The sequence below is a fragment of the Heterocephalus glaber genome, unplaced genomic scaffold (genome assembly GCF_053883595.1).
Source record: "Heterocephalus glaber isolate CG9 unplaced genomic scaffold, H.glaber_assembly_v1.0 deba00001444, whole genome shotgun sequence".
In the NCBI taxonomy this organism is placed as follows: Eukaryota; Metazoa; Chordata; class Mammalia; order Rodentia; family Bathyergidae; genus Heterocephalus; species Heterocephalus glaber.
This window is the reverse complement of record NW_028258297.1, coordinates 12,935,919-12,954,212: the sequence shown is the minus strand read 5'-3', so window position 1 is coordinate 12,954,212 and position 18,294 is coordinate 12,935,919. Positions and strand designations below refer to the sequence as shown.

The window sequence follows — 18,294 nt, the reverse complement described above, 5'->3', positions numbered from 1 at the left end:
AAACATTTCACTATCTTCTGATTTACTTTGAATCCTTTTTGTTCATAAAACTGATATTAGTACAAGAATGGCAATAAAATGTAGCTCAAAATATTTAAAATGTTTTCCTCATTTTTTCCGGTTTAGATGAATAGACGACTTTTCTGAAGTTTAATAAATTAACAGTGCTCAAAAACCCTTGGGTTTTCTAAGGCTAATTTTTATTTCCTTTGTCTCTGTGGTTTATTCACTGAGCTTCAGGAGCGCTTCCCAATCCGATTGGGTTTATTTGGTCTGAGATGTTGCAGTAGGGACAGTTCCCTGACTGAAGAATGGAACAGGGCAGGCTCCATGTAGCTGTGTGGCCTTGAAAAGGTACCAATCTCTCTGGGCTCATTTTCCTCCACTTATAAAATCCAGGGAACTGGACAGCTGATCTCTGAGTTTCCTTCCTGCTCTATAGTCCATCATTGCAGTTTGGATGCCACAAAGTCAGCAGAGGGAGCACTTTTTCTACATCTTGTAAATTTTGATAATCATTTAAACACCTTACAAAAATTGAGAACACTCTTGAAACTAAAAACTCAACAGTGTTTCACTCTGTTTCTATCTAATCAGTGATTTGATTATAAATTTGAGAAAAGTTTACAAATTATGTTTCTTGACTTCCATGGTAAAATCCTGTGACAGAATTATTTTGTAAAAGTTAGAAACATGTACTCACAGAAATTCAGCACTCTTATATGGTAGTGTATTTAACCAGGACTTCAGTAAAAGAAAAACACCAGACCACAGAGGAGAAACTACCTGATGTCACAGAAGTGACAACCTTATCAATCACAAAAACATTAGTAAATTGGATGTAGCATAAACAAACCACAAAGTGATTGGTAGGTTTTTCTTTTGCACTTTTCATCGAGATACATTGGGAACAAGCAGGTAGACACAGCTAAAGCTTGAAGGCTTGCAAGAGACTGGAAATGTGTGATATCAGGCCAATGAGAAAAAAGGTGTGTATCTGAGAACCTTAGTAACTTCTTTCCTCAGTCATAGATAACTTAAAGCTACATGAGTAGCCATTATATTGTTTAATTATTAGACAATCTCATATGGTATATAAAGTTTTTATTCTTAGTAAGAATTTTTAAATCACAAAATAGTGTGGCAATATTTAGGCAATAGAATCTATGGAGTGCTGAAAATACTAGAATATAAAGATAGTTTCTAGTTTTATCTTCACATACTAAACTTTTCTAAACCAACTGGTTTCTTGCAGACAGTATTTATTTATTTTTAATAATTTAAGACAGCATAAGCTTGTACCAAGCATAAGCATTGTAACAAAAGTGCAACGTTTCAGCAAATCCTCCCCAAAGATATTTTAACTCAAAATATCATTAGCACATATTTTCTCCCTACAAAAATAGCATGTCAGACATCATTAATTGGATGTATTAACAACTATGTACATAAAAGCCACCTTGTAGGCTAAGAGTTTAACGTTGTTTAAACACAGCGTTTGAGGCAAACAGTAGCAACAGCAGCAGCAAATGCACCACACTGACTAAAAGACCCAGATATTTTCTTCACTCATAGTCAGACTGTTGTGTCTCACCCCTTACATAACATTCAAGTGAGATTTCTCACAGTGCTACCTTGGCAACAAACTAAAAATATCTAGACAAGGTCTTGGTTTAAGCCTTATTTAAAAAGCTTTCTTTGTGATTATCTGGTATCTGGTTTGGTCTCCAGAAAATACATAGACTTGGAGATAGAAGGCCGCACAGGGCTTCATTCCACATCTGTACAACGTTCCCAAGCAAAACTGACCAGCTTCCTGTTTCCTTCCACTTTTATGATCTAACAAGAATATAGGATAAATCAGTTTGGACTTTCTTTTAAGTTCAGTGCAATTTTTTTTACAGTAAGTTTATAAAAATTTGGGAACATGATGGGTTAAATAATGGGAATAGATGCACTTGAGATAAATATATACCATATATGATATGTATGTAACTAATTAAGACAAGTCAATTGATTTGTGGTCAGTTTCTCCATAAAGTGCGAGCAAAGGTTGGAAGAATGATTTTGGCCTTCCTCATCCACCTCTGTTCCTGTTCCCTGACTTAGTGCTAACGATGGCCCGACTCCGTGTCTCCTTTAAACAAGTACAAGTTACTAAAGAGAGCATTTCAACCACTTCAGAATAGGTCACAACGTGGGCAACTCCATCTTCACTTCTCTGAAAAAAAATACGCCTCTCGAAAAGCTGACCATTATGAAATATTGACGACAATCAATTCTCAAAGATCCTCAAATCTGTCTGTGGACCGTCTTCTAAACCAGGCAGGGCAGCTCTGAGCAACCGCTACCCCGTTTCCCGTCAACACCAGTCCCTGCTGTCCCGGCATGAGCCTTTCCAACGAGCTCACCCAGAGCCAGCCCCCTTTCTGATCTCCTCTAGAATGAGGCTCCACATCTTAAAAGGTGATGGAACACGGCCTCACAGGAGGCAAAAACTTATCTAGGGGATCATTTAAAGAAAAAAAGGGAACCAATATCTGTTGCACAGGCTGCTTTACAGCTGGGGTGGGGGAAGGATGATGTTAGTGAGCGGAGGGTGGGGTGGTGAGAAATGATGAGCAAAACGGGAACTCCAAATGTACACAAAACACCTGTTTTTTCTCTTATGCCTGTCGTGCATCTAGTACGCTTCCTCCCTTAGAAACGTTAAGGGTGTTTTTAATTTATTAATATTATTATTCCGCTGGAGTCTCCGTCCTTTCTAAGGAAGGGGCGGGAGGACTCAGGGGGCGTCCTTTCCGGGCTGCGAGGCGTCTTCCAGAGCGGAGCTCTCCGGGTTCCCCGGCTCGCGGGGGCCGGCGAAGGGCAGGTGGGTGCGGCCGTGAGCGGGCGCGGGGTGCAACGCCCCGGGGGGCGCCGCCTCGTGCGGCAGGAGGGTCGCGGCGGCGCCCGCCTTCTCGGGAGGGGGCGACAGCACCGAGGACAGGCAGGGGAAGGCGGCGGCGGCGGCGGCAGCGGCGGCGGCGGCGGCGGCCGGGGCGGGGATGCCGGGGTACAGCAGCGGGAACGGGGCGGCAGCCGCCGCGGGGTACAGATACTTCTCCAGGCCGCTCTTGTCCAGGAAGGGCTGCACGTAGGCGGCGGCGGCGGAGGGCGAGAGGAAGTAGAAGGGCAGGCAGAAGGGGGCGGCGGCGGCAGGCTGCGCGAAGGGCGCCACCAACGAGCCGAGCAGGGCGGCGTCGGGTCGCAGCAGCGCGGCGGGGTCGGGGCCCAGCAGCGCGGTGGCCGCCGGGCCGCCGCCGCCGCGCGCGTCCAGCTTCATCCTCTTGGGCGCCGGCGAGTCTTCCCCGGGCGGCTCCTGCTTGACCGTGACGCGGCTCGCCCCCGCGCCTCTGCCCTGCTCGCGCTCAGGCCGGGCCTCGGCCTCGCCGCCGTAGCCGCTGTCAGTGTCCGTGTCGTGCTCGGCTGCGAGCTCGGCGCCCGCCTGAGTCCGCTGGATGACGGGCACGCAGTGGGCCAGGGGCTCCAGCTTCTGCCCCGCGCGCTCCAGGGACCCCACGGGGGCGGCGGCCGAGGCGGCGCCACCGCCTTTGCTCACAGGGACCTGTTGAGTCAACAGCTGGGGGGTGGGCAAAAACTGGGTGGCGACGGCGTGCAAGTGGTTGATCAGCTGGACACACCGCGGCTCCCTGGGTGTCCAGCTCTCAAACCGGGCGAGGTATTGCAAGACTTCTTTGGCGCATGTTTGAAATCCCGAGTGGAAAGCATCCAAGTCGGACTGAATGGGCGACTTCAGCGATCGCTCTCCTGGGGTGAATAAGGGGGTGGGGGTGGGGGCAGATGAATGGAGGCGAGAAGAAAAATATCCACGTTAAAACATCTGCTTATCACGTGGGCCCTGCACTAACTGAAGTGCTCTCGGCTTTTCCTCAGTATTCCAGTGATAGAATCCACCGGTTGCCGAGAGAAGAGAGGTGGCGGGGACAGGGAGCAGCGCGGGGAGGGGGGCGCTCTCCTCCCAGCTGAAAATCCAAGGTGGAAAGGGTGCAACTGCTACTTTAAATAAAAATCTGATTCCCCTGGGTCCTGCCCACAGCCTCCGGGATGCTTTGGGAAATGGGCATTCTCCAGTGAAGGGAAAGGATACGCAATTTTCACAAGTGAGAGTGAGCCTGGGGAAGTGGGGGGATCTTAACACTGCTACCCCATGGGCTGCCCTGAACTGACTTACCATTCTGTAAAGCAATTATCTTCTGGTGCTGCTGCTCCGTTAAGGCTGTTAAAGCTTTTAAGTGTTTCAAAGTTAATTCCAAGACTACTGCTTTCTCCAGATGCCCCAGTGTCTGCGGTGTGCAAAAGAGAAGGGTGCCTGGTTACTTAGAAACACACATTTGGCTGGATTTGCTCTCCATTCAGCACAGCAACTTAGGCAAACACTCTGAAAGAACTACTATTCTTAACACTTCTTGAGCTTTCCTCAAGGCAGGTCCTAAATGATTTCTGGCCCCGTTCTGAGTCTGTGGGAAACTACATCATAGCACAAGTTGTTAGCATAGGCCTCTAATATTTACATTTATTCTTGTATCTCTGGGAGTCCTACCAGGCTATTAACACGCCCTCGGAGAGCAGCAAAAAATGAAAATGTACATCTTACTGTCAGTTTCAGATGTTCAGGCAGTAAATCTTTCAGCTGTGCAATGCATTCATTAATTCTGTCTCTTCTTTTCTTTTCTATTAATCTGTGCGGTAATTTGTAGGTATCCTTAATACGTGAGTAGTAGAAAAGAGAAAACAGTAAGCTAAACATTCTCTCAGTAACTGTAGCCCCCCCCCCCATACTTATGTGATAAACTATGCCCAAGAAACCTCTTTGCTCTGGACTTATTTGAACTGCAATTTAAATTCAGGTATGATGTTTAATATCCCCCTGAGAGTATCCAGCAAGCCACTTAAAATTCACAGTTGGAGAAGCTCAGGGACTGGAATATATTTGCGGGCAGAGCTTCACTGTGAATCAATGGTCCTAATTAACTATCCAGGCAAGGTATGGGAAACATCGGAAACTTACACTTACCTTGCTGTCGTCTCGCTTCATGCTCCTTTTGGGTTTACACATATACAAAGAGGAATAGTCCAATCTACAAAACAGAAATCAGCATCAGGCACCCATTCCGGGAGGGGCTCTGCCCTAACCCGCTCCATACCACTTTCTGAAGGAAAAAAAAAAAATCATACCGGAGCCCTGGCAGATATTCGAAAGGGTGCACCTTACCCTATAAAATCTCTATGTTCCAGTAACTGTCTCTCTTGCAAATGAGGAATTCCTTCGTCCATGTTCAATTGCTGTCCGTTTCCTCTGTTTCGATTTTTGGGGCTCTGTTCTATAATCTGTGGGACGGTAGCCTTGGGAGATCTTGGGGGGAATCTGTGCGTCTCCAGTCTCGGTCTCTCAGTCTCTCTCTCTCTTCAGTGCAGTGTTGAAAGTGTGAAGCAGTTGGGTCCCCCCCCCCCCGCGCTCGCTCGCGCACACACACGCACACGCACACACTCGCGCCGGCCCCACTGCGCTGGTAGTTTGCTCTCACTCCGGGCAGTGTTTGGCCATAGGGCACGCGCGTCGCCGGCCAGACCAGCACCCAGCTCACGTGCGGAACGTACCATCCGCGGTCCAGCCCGGAGGGGGGCGGGGGAGGAGGGGCCGGGCCGGGAGTGGGCGGGGACACCTGATCAGGGCCACCGGAAAAGAAAAACAACTTTGGCCAAGCTCTTCATCCTCCAGAGGCGACGCAGTCTGCGGGGGGAGGGGACCGGCAGCGGGGCAGCCCGGGCTTCCTTGGCTCGGCAGGCGTTACGGTGCAGAAATGGGAACGTGGCTTGTTGCTTTTCCACCGATTGTGCTGTTGCACTAGAGAAAGGAAAGAGAAAGGGCATTCGCGGTGGGTAAACTTCAGTCCCAGGAAATGTTGGAGACTTGTTTGCTCATCGCTCAGTGCCCCGGGGGAGGAGGACCCCCTTGGCGCTGGGTTGGAGGTTACCCCCCACCAGGGACAACTTGAAATTCACTCCCTGAAGCATTTAGGAGAAATGAAAATGTAGTCACTGGGTTCAGAATGTCGCATTCCAAGTGTCCCTCGGCGACACCGTGTCCCTGGGTCACCTAAACTTCCCGCAGCAGCCGGAATTGCGGTACCACTAATCACGGTGGCAGATGACGACATTTCGGGGCCTCAAGGGCTCCCGGAGGAACGCGGCGGGAGCGAGCGGGGGTGGGGCAGGGACGGAGACGGGGGTGGCCCGGGAGGGGCGGCCGCGGGGAGGTAGTGCGGCATTCGCCGCTCGCCCGCTCGGCTCCGCGCCTCTCTGCGCCTACCGTGACGCTGCGTTCTTTTCCGATCCCCACCTCCAGCCCCCGTGCGATAAGCCACGCCGGGAGTGTGCCGAGCCCACGTTTACTACCGCTGGCGCCTCCCGAGCCTCCCTCCTCAAGCCTGTCTCTAGCGGGTACCGGCACAGGGCCGGCAACGTGATCCGACCCGCGCCGCTGCCACATCCCCGCGCGGGAGCCCGTGAGCGCGCGCTCGCCCTGCTCCGCGGCGACCGGCGCGGGGAAACACAGGCCGGCACCGGCCGGGCCGCTTTTCCCCAGAGCCGCCCCGGGAGCAGACTCGCTGCTAGAGTTCCCGGGAGCGTCGGGAGACGCGCACAGCTCCAGCCGCCCAGTGCGGCGGCGCGGGGCTGGGAGGCCAGGGGACAGGCAGCGTGTTCTGTGGCACGCCCGGGCCTCCAGACGCTACTTGGGTCTGCCTCGGGTGGGACCAAGGATCCTAGTAGATGTATAGAAGCCGGGTTTTCTTGCACTAAAAGTAATATTTCCATTCTCTCCGGGTGCGTTATTTACTGCCAGTGGCACGTGAACCAGGGGAGTGGGACGCCCGGGTACGCGCACTGGAGCGCAGCAGGGCCTGGAGCGGTTGTTCCCCCCCGCCCGCCCAGCTGGGTGCGGGTTCCGGGGACGGATCTGGGTCGCGGGAGGCGGCGGCTGGGAGGCGGTCACGTGGCTGCGGGAGCCGCGTCTCCGTCTCCTGGAGCCTCTCGCCTGCTGCAGTCTCCCGGGTCCGCAGCGGCGACGCGCACCGCTTCTGGCTTCGTGACTCGAGGCCCAGGCTCACCCTGACGTCCGGAGCCGCTCGGGGCCGGTTCGATTCCTGGACCCTTAAGAGGACCCTTTGAAGTCTCTCGATTGCCTCAAATTGGGGGACATACTTTGTACCAAATAGGCAATTTAATAGTGATAATACTGAAGAAGCATTTTTACCCAAAATGATTTTAAAACCTCATCTGACTTCCTTTCTGTTTCCAGGCAGTTGAATTATTCTTTTTTTTTTTTTTTTTATTCTAATGGGGAAGGCAAGTTGGAACCCTAACATGGCTTATTCCTGCAGTAATGTATCACTTCCCCCCTCATGCTTTTAAGACCAAAAAGTGATGGATGACAGAGCGCTGTTAAGATAAATATTTTAATAATTAAAATAGCAAGTCTCTTTACAAGTCTCTTGATGTTTGGAGTAGGGTGTAAATACATACTCCAGAGCTAAATTTCACCTGAAAATGATGACTAGAGTATTCAGTGAAAATGAAATGAAGATTGGATCATTGCGTCTGTCTTGGCTTTGTCGGAAGAGCGGAGGAGACACAAGGCAGACATCTGACCTTAGAGGCTAAGCAGTCTGGGGCAGTCAGTAAAGCAACTTAATGGGACGGGAGCCTTGAAGGTCAAGGGCAGGTTAAGTGAGCATGTAAACTTCCCATAATTTAAAGATATGGAGGACCCTGCCAGGGAAGTCTTTTGCTATTACCACTTTTTTCTCCTCTCTCCTCTCCCTTCTGCCCCAAGGTTCCCTATTTCTACAGCAGAATTGTTGTTGGCTCTTCTTTGCCCCTCTTTCCATACCTGATACCCAGCTCAAGCTGTAAATGGGCGCTTTTTTAAATTAAATTTTCATATCCTGTGTTATTCTTGGTTTTCCTTTTCCTCTTCCGTCTCCCTTTCATGCCCCCCATTACTCTTTTTCTTTTTCTTCTTTTACCCTGTCTTTTCCTATTGAATGTCTGCTTTTGCTCTTTCCCTGTAATTTTTGTTTTACTTCCTGTTTGTGTTTCGACTTTTTCCTTTACCCTTTCACGTGGCAAAACTTCCTGCTTACCCACATCCTTTAAACTTGAGTCCTACTCCTTTTCTTTTCAAGCTTTTTGCCTGCTTGATATCGGGCCGAGTTCATTGCCTCTGAATGGCCCTTTGCTACATGGAGGGCATAAGCATAGCTAACCTGGCATTCAGGGTCAGAGTACCAGACTCCACACTTAAGAGCTTTTCATGCATTAACTTATTGCTCCTTTCCACAATCCTGTAAGGCAAATACTATTATTATCTGCATTTGCAGATGAGAAAATGCTTACATAGTGAGATTACAAAATGTGTCAAAGATCTCAGACCCAGGATTTGAGCCCAGGCAGTGTGGCCTAGGGTCTGTGCCCTTTACTGTTAACCCTAGATGTGAATATGAGGGGTGAGGGCTACATATTACTTCACTGCTTCTGGGATGCTTTTCTGTTTAACAGTGTGTGTGCTCACATTTGCTGTGGATACTTTTGAAAGAGAAATGGGAAAGGGAGAGATGTTATGGGAGTTGATGGCAGAGAATGGAAAAAGTATAACTGAAGAAGGGGGCCAGTCCTTTGCCACATCAGTGAGTCACTCATTTGGCATCTAGCTCCATATTTATTGACTTAAAATCCAAATACCCCAAATAACTGTTACAATTTTATACAGATATGCAGATGGAAGTTGAGTTTAGAAAAAGCTGGTGGTGCCAGGCTCTTCACAGTCTTCACTGAAGAAACCAAGTCAAACTCTAATGTGAAGGTTTATTAAAGAAGCAAAGTCCACCTGTGGTGAGCTCAGAACAGGAAGAACTTCCCTTGTCTGACAAAGGAAAAGGAACCAAGTCTCCCTCACTGGATATGTTTAAAAATAGATGGAGTCTTTATCTTTTTAGGAAGGCTTTGTGCCACCCTGCTGAAAGCCATGAAGATACAAAATGCACACAAAGACCCTTTTAAACTTATAATTAAATAATTTTGTGATGCTTGGCTTCCAATTAAAGATACCCATCTTACTCCTTTCAGAGGTGATGGGAAGCTGCTTCCCTTGCTTTTCTTTGGTTAAATAAGGGCATGACTACTAGAGAGTAATGAAAGGGAATATTTAGCCCAATTTTTCTCCTCCACCCAAGAATTCCGAGCTCCACACTCATTCTGTTCATCGGTGGCTTTGGAAGGTCTTGTCCTGCTTGCTTGAAATGTCGATTTCAAACAAAAGCAGAACACTTATGAGAGAGTTACATTTCCATTAGGAATAGAGGATTCCTGGCTCTTTAGGACTGTGCAAGTCCCACTGCTCTTCTGGAAAGGTGACTAGTGAGTATTTGATACTCCAGGTCCAATCCAAACCAACTGTGTCTCTGGTGACCTTAAAGGACCCAGCTCTGCCCCGAGTGTGGAGCCTCCTGCCTCTGATGCCATGAGAAGAGCCCATCAGGTGGGTAAATGCCTTTATTCTGGGCCCAGGATCAAACCCAGGGCCTTGAGCATACTAGGTAAGTGCTCTGCCACCACACCATACCCCTGGCCCCAGATACCTTTTGTAATCACCTCTGATTTGGGCAGTAAGAATTTATGCCATTCTATATCACTTTACATCCAACAGGGGATGGAGCCTATTAAGCAGAGACCATAAAAAATCTAGAACAGTTTTGAATTGATGCTAAAATCAAAACCAGGGTGAGGTGGTAGTAATTCCTTCTCTTGGCAAGCACTCTCGCCCTCAGGGGACAGGATTAATGTGAGAGGCACACCACAGCAGGAAGGTACCTCTGAGAAGGAACTTGGGAGGGAGGGAAATCCCTCTGCTGCTCACCAGAAGCCAAATATGACTTTAGAATATTGATGATGTTATTTGTTGAAGGTACTGGATTTAAATTCCCAAAATAGAAGGTTAGGTTTCCCAGTTGCATAGTCAGCACATTAGCAGCAGCAACCCGAGTGTCCCCTTTTAATTTGCAAAATAACCAACGTCTTCCTATAGATTACCAATTAATGTGTCTTTGTGGTTGTAAACACACACATGAATCACATTTTATATTTATGTATCACTACTCAAGACCTTTATACACTTAATTGATCTTTGCATAGCACCAAGGATAATGTTAAGTACTGAAAATAAATTGTGTGCCTGCTGCAGTCATTGCCGTTTTGTGTTTATGTGATTATCACAAACACTCATGCAGGCTAGCCTGAATTTAATGTGTTCTCGGTGTTCCCAGAGTCTTTAACATACAGAGGACAGCTGGGGGAGAGCCAAGCCTAGGATCCCTCTCATGCTTTGTCCCTAACCTGCCCTGTCTCTCCAGTGTGTGTGGGCCCCTCACACTGATGCTGACCCGTAACAACACCAGGAAAGTGGAGTGAAAAGATGATAAACCCATAAGCATCCCACACATCACTCCTGCTCTTTTTCTGCATCCTCCTGGACTAGCTGGCTAGCAGGCTGCAAGAAAAAGGGACCTTTTAACCTTCTTGCTTTCTTTGATACTGCTGATGAACACTCTTGGAAAAAGCTTCAACGAGAAACATGTTATGTAATGTGAAATACACTCGAAAAGAATAAGATGTGCTAAACAGCTGCTTCTCTGTCCACTCTGTTACAGCTTCATAAGGTCCTGGAATCAGTTATTAGGTGGTGTCCTTGTGGTAAGGAGCTATAGATTCTACGGCCCCCTACTTTATAAAGGCAACAGAAAAATTAGTTAAGCAGGACTGAGGTTGTACCTATAACTAGTGGTCTGCAGTTTATTCAACAATTAAAGCAGGAATTCAAATGTAATAATTACCTACAAAATTTAGTTCTGATATTAACCTATAATTTCCACTTGTAAGGAAACTGACGAAAATCTATGCTACATATAGGAGTTGAGAGCTGTATTTGAGCCAAAATAGCAGTAGCTTAAACAAATAAGGAATGTCTTCTTTGATCAAATAATAGTAGTCAGAGGGGAAGGATTCCAGAGGTAACTTGGAGAGGTAGTAGGGTCATCAGTGTCACAGATTTCTGCTTTTTGTTCCACTCCGCTCCAGCTTCCATCCTCAAGATTGCCTCATGATGATGAGATGGCTGCTGTGACTCCTGCAGGGAAGGATAAAAGGGGGCCTTTCACCTGAGCAAAGTCCCTTTAAGGATCTTTTCTTACAAGCTCTACCCAGTGACTTCTGCATGGATTTTATTATCCAATCCTATTACAGAGGGGTCAGAAGAGTACAGTTGTCAAGCTGGGGCTCCCCAACAAGATAGGGGTTCTTTTACTAAACTGGGAGCAGCGAATGGGTATTAGATTGGCTGTAGTGATCTTTGTGGTAGAGTGATTAAAGGAAGTGGCTTGTTCAGGTCCTCTTCTTCTCTTCATCAGTGTCTCTTTTTTTCCCCTCCAATGCCACATATGTTGGCAGTGTCTCTTTACTGTAGAGCTCTTAATTCCAGTTTCAGAAAATGCTCAGATTTTCCATCAGCAGTTGCACAAACTTAACTAACTCCTTAAACACGTGGTCTTTAACATCTGTATTTTTAAGTTCTAATAATCACAGAAATCTGCATAGAGAGGAAGTTAACAGGGCTCGGCCCTCTTCCTGTAGCATGTGAGCTGCAGCTGCACACTTTCTGGGAAGTGAATGTCTCCCTTTTGATGGAGCATCACCTGTCCCCTTCTGCCCTTGGCATTTGGGTTGAAGCAAGAAACTTCCAGCAGAAAGGCACCATTTGAACTCAGCTAGAATGTAGCTAAGACTTTGCTCTTCTTTTGCCTCTGGCTACATTTATAAAGGATCAGAAGATGAGGAAAGAGGGCTGTTGCATCCGGTTGGGTTCTGAAGTAGGAAGAGGACAAAGGAAATGAGGTGCATGTAGCAGATTGGGAGCAGAGAGGCCAACTTCTAGGGTGGGTACTGGAAGGTGGCCCTGGAAGAGAATGTGTATCTGGAGCACTTTACTATGAGCAGGTGTGAAGGCAGGTGCCCTGCAGACATTACTTAGTTTTCCCAGTTCTTTGCTCCACGTTAAAGATGCACAGATGCAAATTCCCATTCAAGTTGTGGTGTGGAATTCCAACATTTGAGGTTGGGATTCTGGGTGTGTTTCCCTACCGAGAGACACATGGATAAAGGTTGCCATTAGCCCACTGGCTAACGCTGTCTAATGTCTTGGAATCCCTACTCAGTTCCCAGCTGTTACATGATGCTGTGCTCTGTGGTGAGCAGGAGGGATTTAGCAATGAACTTTGTCCTCAACAAGCTTACAATCTATGGATCAAATTTCTCAGAGAGAAGAGGTCACTAAGAGCTGAGTAGTTAGTCTAGAGCTATTTTATGTTTTCCTCTTTGGTGCATTCAAGATGGACTTACAGCTATGTCTCTGTAGTAATGCACTCAGAAATCACTCTAGGAAGTGGCCTGGGTCTATGAGTGAGACTGGTCTTCCTGTCATCAAAAGACCACTGGCAAGTAGAATACTGTTCTCCTGAGCATTCTAGGCCTTCATTGCACCCACGCTCCAATTAGGCCCAAGTCTTTGGTGTTAGTGGGATGGTCGATTCTCAATGCACAGCCCCTCTCAGGTATTCAGCGTCACTTTATGTGCACCCAACTGGCTCTGTCTCTGATTCTGCCCCTCCTGTGGCAAGTAGTATGGTCTTCTCTTCTCATAGCTACATGTTGAACTTGCTTTCTTGGGCGTTGGAACCTAACGTTACCCTGTAGATTATGACTTGGTTTGCCTCCTTGGTGTCTCACACCCTCTGTCATCTCAGTGAAGAATCTCCTGCTGCTTCCCAGTCCCTCAGTCCTCACTCTGACCCCAGTTGCTTGGTCATTGCCCTAATAGTCTTTTAAGAGCGGGATTTGGACAGCTTTAGGCTTAGCTAATTCCCTCTGCTCCAGAGCAGACTGGAATGTTTTCCAAAGAGAGGATGACTCCTTACGATGGCCTCTAACATCCAGTGTATAGGTTTTCTCACCATGCAAATGGCATGAGTTGACCTTCATACACTTGACTCCTTGCATTCTTCTTTGGACTCAAACTTCAACATGTAAAGGGGCCTGGCAGGGCTGGCAGCTTGGGGCAGCATGATGTCCACATCCCATCCAGCTTTGTGGGTTGCATGGCAACATTAGCAAACTGACCTTTAAGCCTCATATTTATGGCCATTCTTAACTCCTTCATTTCTTCTACTTCCCCCATCCAATTAACAACCATGTCCTGTAGATTCTGCCTCATAAATATATATTACATCTGTCCTCTTCTCTTTGTGCTCACTACCTGCACTCCAGACCAAACTCCCATAATATCTCACTTCAATATTCTTCAGTTTCTTCATTGATTTTTTTAAAAAATTATGTTAAAACTTGTTTGTGGTACATAATTGTTACATTCATTGGGGGAGTTGGTACATATACATAACATATTTTAATAATTTTTTATGTCTCCTTTCCTTTCTCTTCCTTCCCCCTCCCTCTGTTCCTCTTCCCATTTGTAAAAGATCTATATCCCTGTTTCTCATTACCTATCTTTAATTTTGCTCTTTAAATTTTTTATGTTTTGGTTTTCTCATATGAGAAACTATTTGATATTTATGCTTGTGTTTCTCATTTATTTCATTTACCATTATGGTCTCAAGATGTACAAATGACTCAAATTTATGCTTCTTTAAGCAGAATAGTACCCCATTGTGTACATATACCACATTTTCTTTATCTGCTCATCTGTTGATGGATATATAGGCTGCTTCCAAGACTTAGTTATTATGAGTTGTGCTCATATAAACAGGGTATGCATGTATCAGTGCAATACAGTATCTACAAATCTTTCAGAAAGATATCCAGAAGGAGAATAGCTAGGTTGAATGGAATTTCTATTTTTAGTTTTTTGAGGAATCTCCATACTGATTTTCAAAGTGATTGTACTATGTAGCTTACATTCCCACCAGGAATGCAGAAGGGTTCTTTTTTCCCTGCAGCCTTCTTAGCTGTTATCATTTGATTTCTTGATGATGACCATTCTTTCTGGAATAAGAGGGAATCTCAGTGTTGTTTTACTTTGTATTTCTCTAATGGTCAGAGATATTGAACATTTTTTTTCTTGTATTTATTGGCCATCTGTACTTCTGAGAAGTGTTATTCATTTCAATTGCCCATTTTTTGATTGGGTCTTTTATTTTGGGGGTATAATTTCTTTTGAGTCCTTTATATATTCTAGATATTAGTCTTTTGTCCTTGGAGTAGCTGCAAATATTTTCCCACTCTGTAGGTTGTCTCTTCACTCTGTTGGTTGTTGTGCAGAAGCTTTTTAATTTAATATAACCCTTTGTTGATATTTCTCATGTCATTGGTGCTTTGTTCAGGAAGTCCTTGCCTGTGCCTATGTCTTTAAGAGTTTTACCTATTGTATCTTCCAGAAAATTGTTTTAATATTTATTATTATTTCTTTTTTATTTATTAAGTTTATTGCTACATTTTAGGTATGCATTATGATCACATTCATCATGGGAACTTGTACCTGTACATCATGTACCTTGGTTCTTGTTTTCCCCCCATTCCCCTCCTCTCCCTTCTACCTCTCCACCCCTTGTTTTAATATTTAGCTCTTTGATTCATTTTGATTTTATTTTAGTACATGGTGAGAGATATATGTCTAGAATTATTCTTCTGCATGTGGATAGCCAGTTTTCTCAGCACCTTTTGCTAAAAAGGCTATCTTTCCTCTGGTGTATGTTTTCGGCCCCTTTGTCAGATATCAGAGGGCTGAATGTTCCATTTATCCACATATCTGTTTTTGTGCCAGTACCATGCTGTCTTTATCACTGTAGCCTTGTAATATAACTTAAAATCTGGGATTATGGTGGCCCCTGATTTGCTGTTGTCCTTCTTCACTGATTTTTAACAACCAGGGTTTAGTAAGGAGAACAAAAATCACTCTGGTATTTCAAGCAGGAAGGCTTTAACAAAGGGGATTAAAGGAATACATGACCTTTGGCAAGGATGGGGTCATCAGGGTTGGGAAAAACTGCTACTGCCTTTCAGGAAGTCTTGACCATCAGAAGCCCAGGGCTTAATTGCCTACCTGCTGCAGAGACTGACTTTCAGGAGCTTGTCTGGAAGCTCTAAACCTGGCATCTGTTCACATCAACCAGTGGAGCAAAGTGGGATGGCCCCTCCACTTGCCGAATCTGGTACAAGGGCCTCTCAGTAGCAAAATCTAAGGGAACTCTACAGGAAAATGTGGGTTCTAAGCTTCTCCTCTGTACTGAGGACAAGTATAGAAGGCAATAGGGCTGGCGATGAGTTGACCACAAACTTCTTATTCTCCACATCCACTGTATACATTTACCTTCTCTCTCCAGCACACCTAATCCAATTACTGCTCAATATTCTAGCCAGAACAGTTTTTCTGCCCATGATATTCTCTTTATCAAAACTCTGCAATGACTTCCTAGTATCATTAAGTTAAAATAAAAATAAAAGCTCTTCCATGACTTGAAAGATGCTGTTTGTTGTTTAGCTACTGCTAAATCCCCCCTTCAGTCTAATCTATTTCTCTTCTTCTATCTTAGGCCCTTCACTCATGCTATTCCAGGAGTTTGGAATGTCTTTCCTCCCTTCTCTACTCCTTTCGATTCTTCCTGCTCATCCTTCAGGTGACATCTGAAACATCATTTTCTCAACAAAGCCTTCTGTCCAATCCTAGACCAAGTTCTTCTCCTTCTAGAAGCTTCCTTTGTACCTGTTTTTATCTTTACTTCCGTTTGAAAGGCAAGACTTTTTGATATCTGTCTTCCCCATTAGTTTGTGAGCTTCATGAAACAGACACCTCCTGTGTCCCTATGCCCAAGCACAGTGTTCAGCACAGAACAACCACAAAATTAGGAATGATTCCCACAGGTGCTCTACCAAATCATCTGTGAACTGAGGGTGGTTTTTATTTTAGCGAAATGCTCGAGTGACAAGCCATATCCAAGCCACATAATATCTGAAGGACCCTTGTACCTGTTGGAGTGGGGAGTACAATGTTGGCTCCCACCCTTCCATCCCCGAGGGTTGTCATATATTGGCGCGGCTCTTGTGGGCAGGGCTTCTCTCACTGTCCTTGGGCACTGCATATTTATTTTTCAGCCTCACCAGACATGGGGAGATTAGGAGCCTTTGGCAAGGGTAACATGGAGGATCAGAAGATGTACCTGAGACAGAGGCAGCCCAGCAGCTTGGAAGGGCCTTTGGGGGAGTTGTGAGGGGCTCTTCTGGGGGTAGAGCCTATGCCTCTAGAATCAGTGTTGGTCACTGTACCAGGATGGACATGCTCTATGCCCAGAAGGCAATCACAGTCACCCCAGCCAACATGCTCCCAAACAGCCTTGGTAGCTTGCTGTTTCTCACTCACAGAACTTTTACCTCCTTTCACAGTGCACATTAGCAAGGCAGAAAGATTTCGGGGCTGGAGCTAGTCCAGCTGCATTCCACAGGTGCTCTTGGGACCCAGGGTTGGTGAGGTAACATCCAGGGCATGGCTCTCAGTGGCCAGGCATGGGCATGGGGAGCTGGTTTTCCAGATCTTTTGGCTGAGTGGATCACAAGAGGGGGTCCTGGGGCTGAGCCAAAGAGCTTGGTTACCAGGAGTGCAGAAAGAAACAAGCACTGTGCCAAGATGTAGGAGTCAAACCTCAGACTCAGGAACAAAGTGGGAAGGTTGAGAGCGAGTGAAGCCAACCCATCAGAATGCCATGCTGGCAGGCACAGAGGAGGCAAGAAGTGGGGTCAGTACAGACAGAAGAGAGCTGGAGCAGCAGGCGGTACGTGGGGAACAGGTCTTCATAATGTGACACTGGTGTGGAGCAGTGGCCTTGGGGTGATCGATCATGCTCTGGTAGGCTGGAAATTGGGTCAGGTCCACCTCAGCTCTCATCTGCAAACCAACTTTGCATTTACTCCTGGCACTGACACGTGTGCAGACACAGAATTACAATTTCCCTCATTAAGCATTCAGAGGGACAACACTGATTTTCCTGATCAAGGGATTGCAAATCAGACTACAGTTCTCCAACACAGCCCCGAGGATAGCAAGCCACGAACAGACTGGGTCTGAGTTCACGCCTGCTCAGCAGTGCTGCACTGCCGCTGGTTATCTGGCACATACAATTCTGAGTCTCTTTGTTAGTAGATAATGGCACTAATGATTTTTCTAGACCCTACCTATTTTATTATATTTTAGTAATTCTGTTTCAGATGCCGTGAAAGTAAGGAAATAGACACATCACCTTTTTCTGTGGTTTTTTTCATATTATTTCACATTGCTCCTTATGGCAGCAGGGTCATACGGGCTTGGGCTTCAAGATCAAGAGGAACTGGGTTCAAAGGCTGTTTCCCCTGAGTAGCTGTGTGATCTTGGTCAAATTATTAATGAATCTGTTTTCTCAAAAGTGCCTTCCTGTGCTTGTTGTGCAGGTCTGTGACAACGCATGAGACACATCTGCTGCATAGTAGGTGAGCAACAAATATTGGCTATTGTTTTCCCCTTACAAGCTGCCTGGTTAAACATGAGGTTGTCATAGAAAATATAGGTGTTTGAAAATGATTAAATAAGTAACACTTTAAATTCAAGAGATAAACCTATTGGTTTCAATTATCCTTTCCTTTACTAATAGGTGAATAATAATAAAACAGAAAGCCAGACCTGTCAAGGTGTTTTTCCATTAAAGAGATATATCTAGCTAAGGGTCTACTTTATTTCATGTGTTGGTTGGAAATAGGTAATTCTGGCCATAACCTTATGCTTTTAAATCATGCTATTTAAACAGGTCTTCTGAGAGGTCACACAGCTCCACATTAGTGCAGGAATGGGGCAGAGAGTGCCATCAGTCCATCCTTTGTCATCAGTTTAAAGCCTGCTTAGGTCTTAAATGAGCAATATGGCTGAAATAAGGTTCAAACTTTGTTCACTGACCATAGAAGACATTTTGACTCCTTTCTTTTTTTATATCAGCTCTTCTAATAATAATAAAAGTACTTTTAGAGCAGTTATTTTGTACCATGCTTTCTTTCAGTGATTTACAAATACTAACTTATAAATTGCTCAACCACCCTTCGAAATAGGGATAGTGATTATATCCTTCAGAAAATGAGGAAACTGAGGCACAG

The 18,294-nt window shown here is 45.9% G+C and overlaps 2 protein-coding genes across 2 annotated transcripts in view; one reads left to right on the top strand and one right to left on the bottom strand.

The window, feature by feature from the left end:
- Positions 1–1,087: 1,087 nt before the first annotated feature.
- On the bottom strand, positions 1,088–6,272 carry Bhlhe41 (basic helix-loop-helix family member e41). The gene is made up of 6 exons (XM_004845740.4): positions 6,104–6,272; positions 5,276–5,908; positions 5,078–5,141; positions 4,658–4,765; positions 4,235–4,346; positions 1,088–3,810 (listed from the first exon to the last, which is right to left on the bottom strand). Exons 2-6 carry the CDS (start codon positions 5,335–5,337, stop codon positions 2,786–2,788), a joined length of 1,371 nt encoding a protein of 456 aa, XP_004845797.2. The 5' UTR covers positions 5,338–5,908; positions 6,104–6,272; the 3' UTR covers positions 1,088–2,785.
- Sspn (sarcospan) overlaps positions 2,754–18,294 on the top strand; it is a 105,666-nt gene continuing 90,125 nt past the window's right edge. Inside the window, exons 1-2 of the mRNA XM_087213443.1 lie at positions 2,754–2,872; positions 17,602–17,640. The gene's annotated coding sequence lies outside the window, so the exon portion shown is untranslated. The remainder of the gene's footprint in view (positions 2,873–17,601; positions 17,641–18,294) is intronic.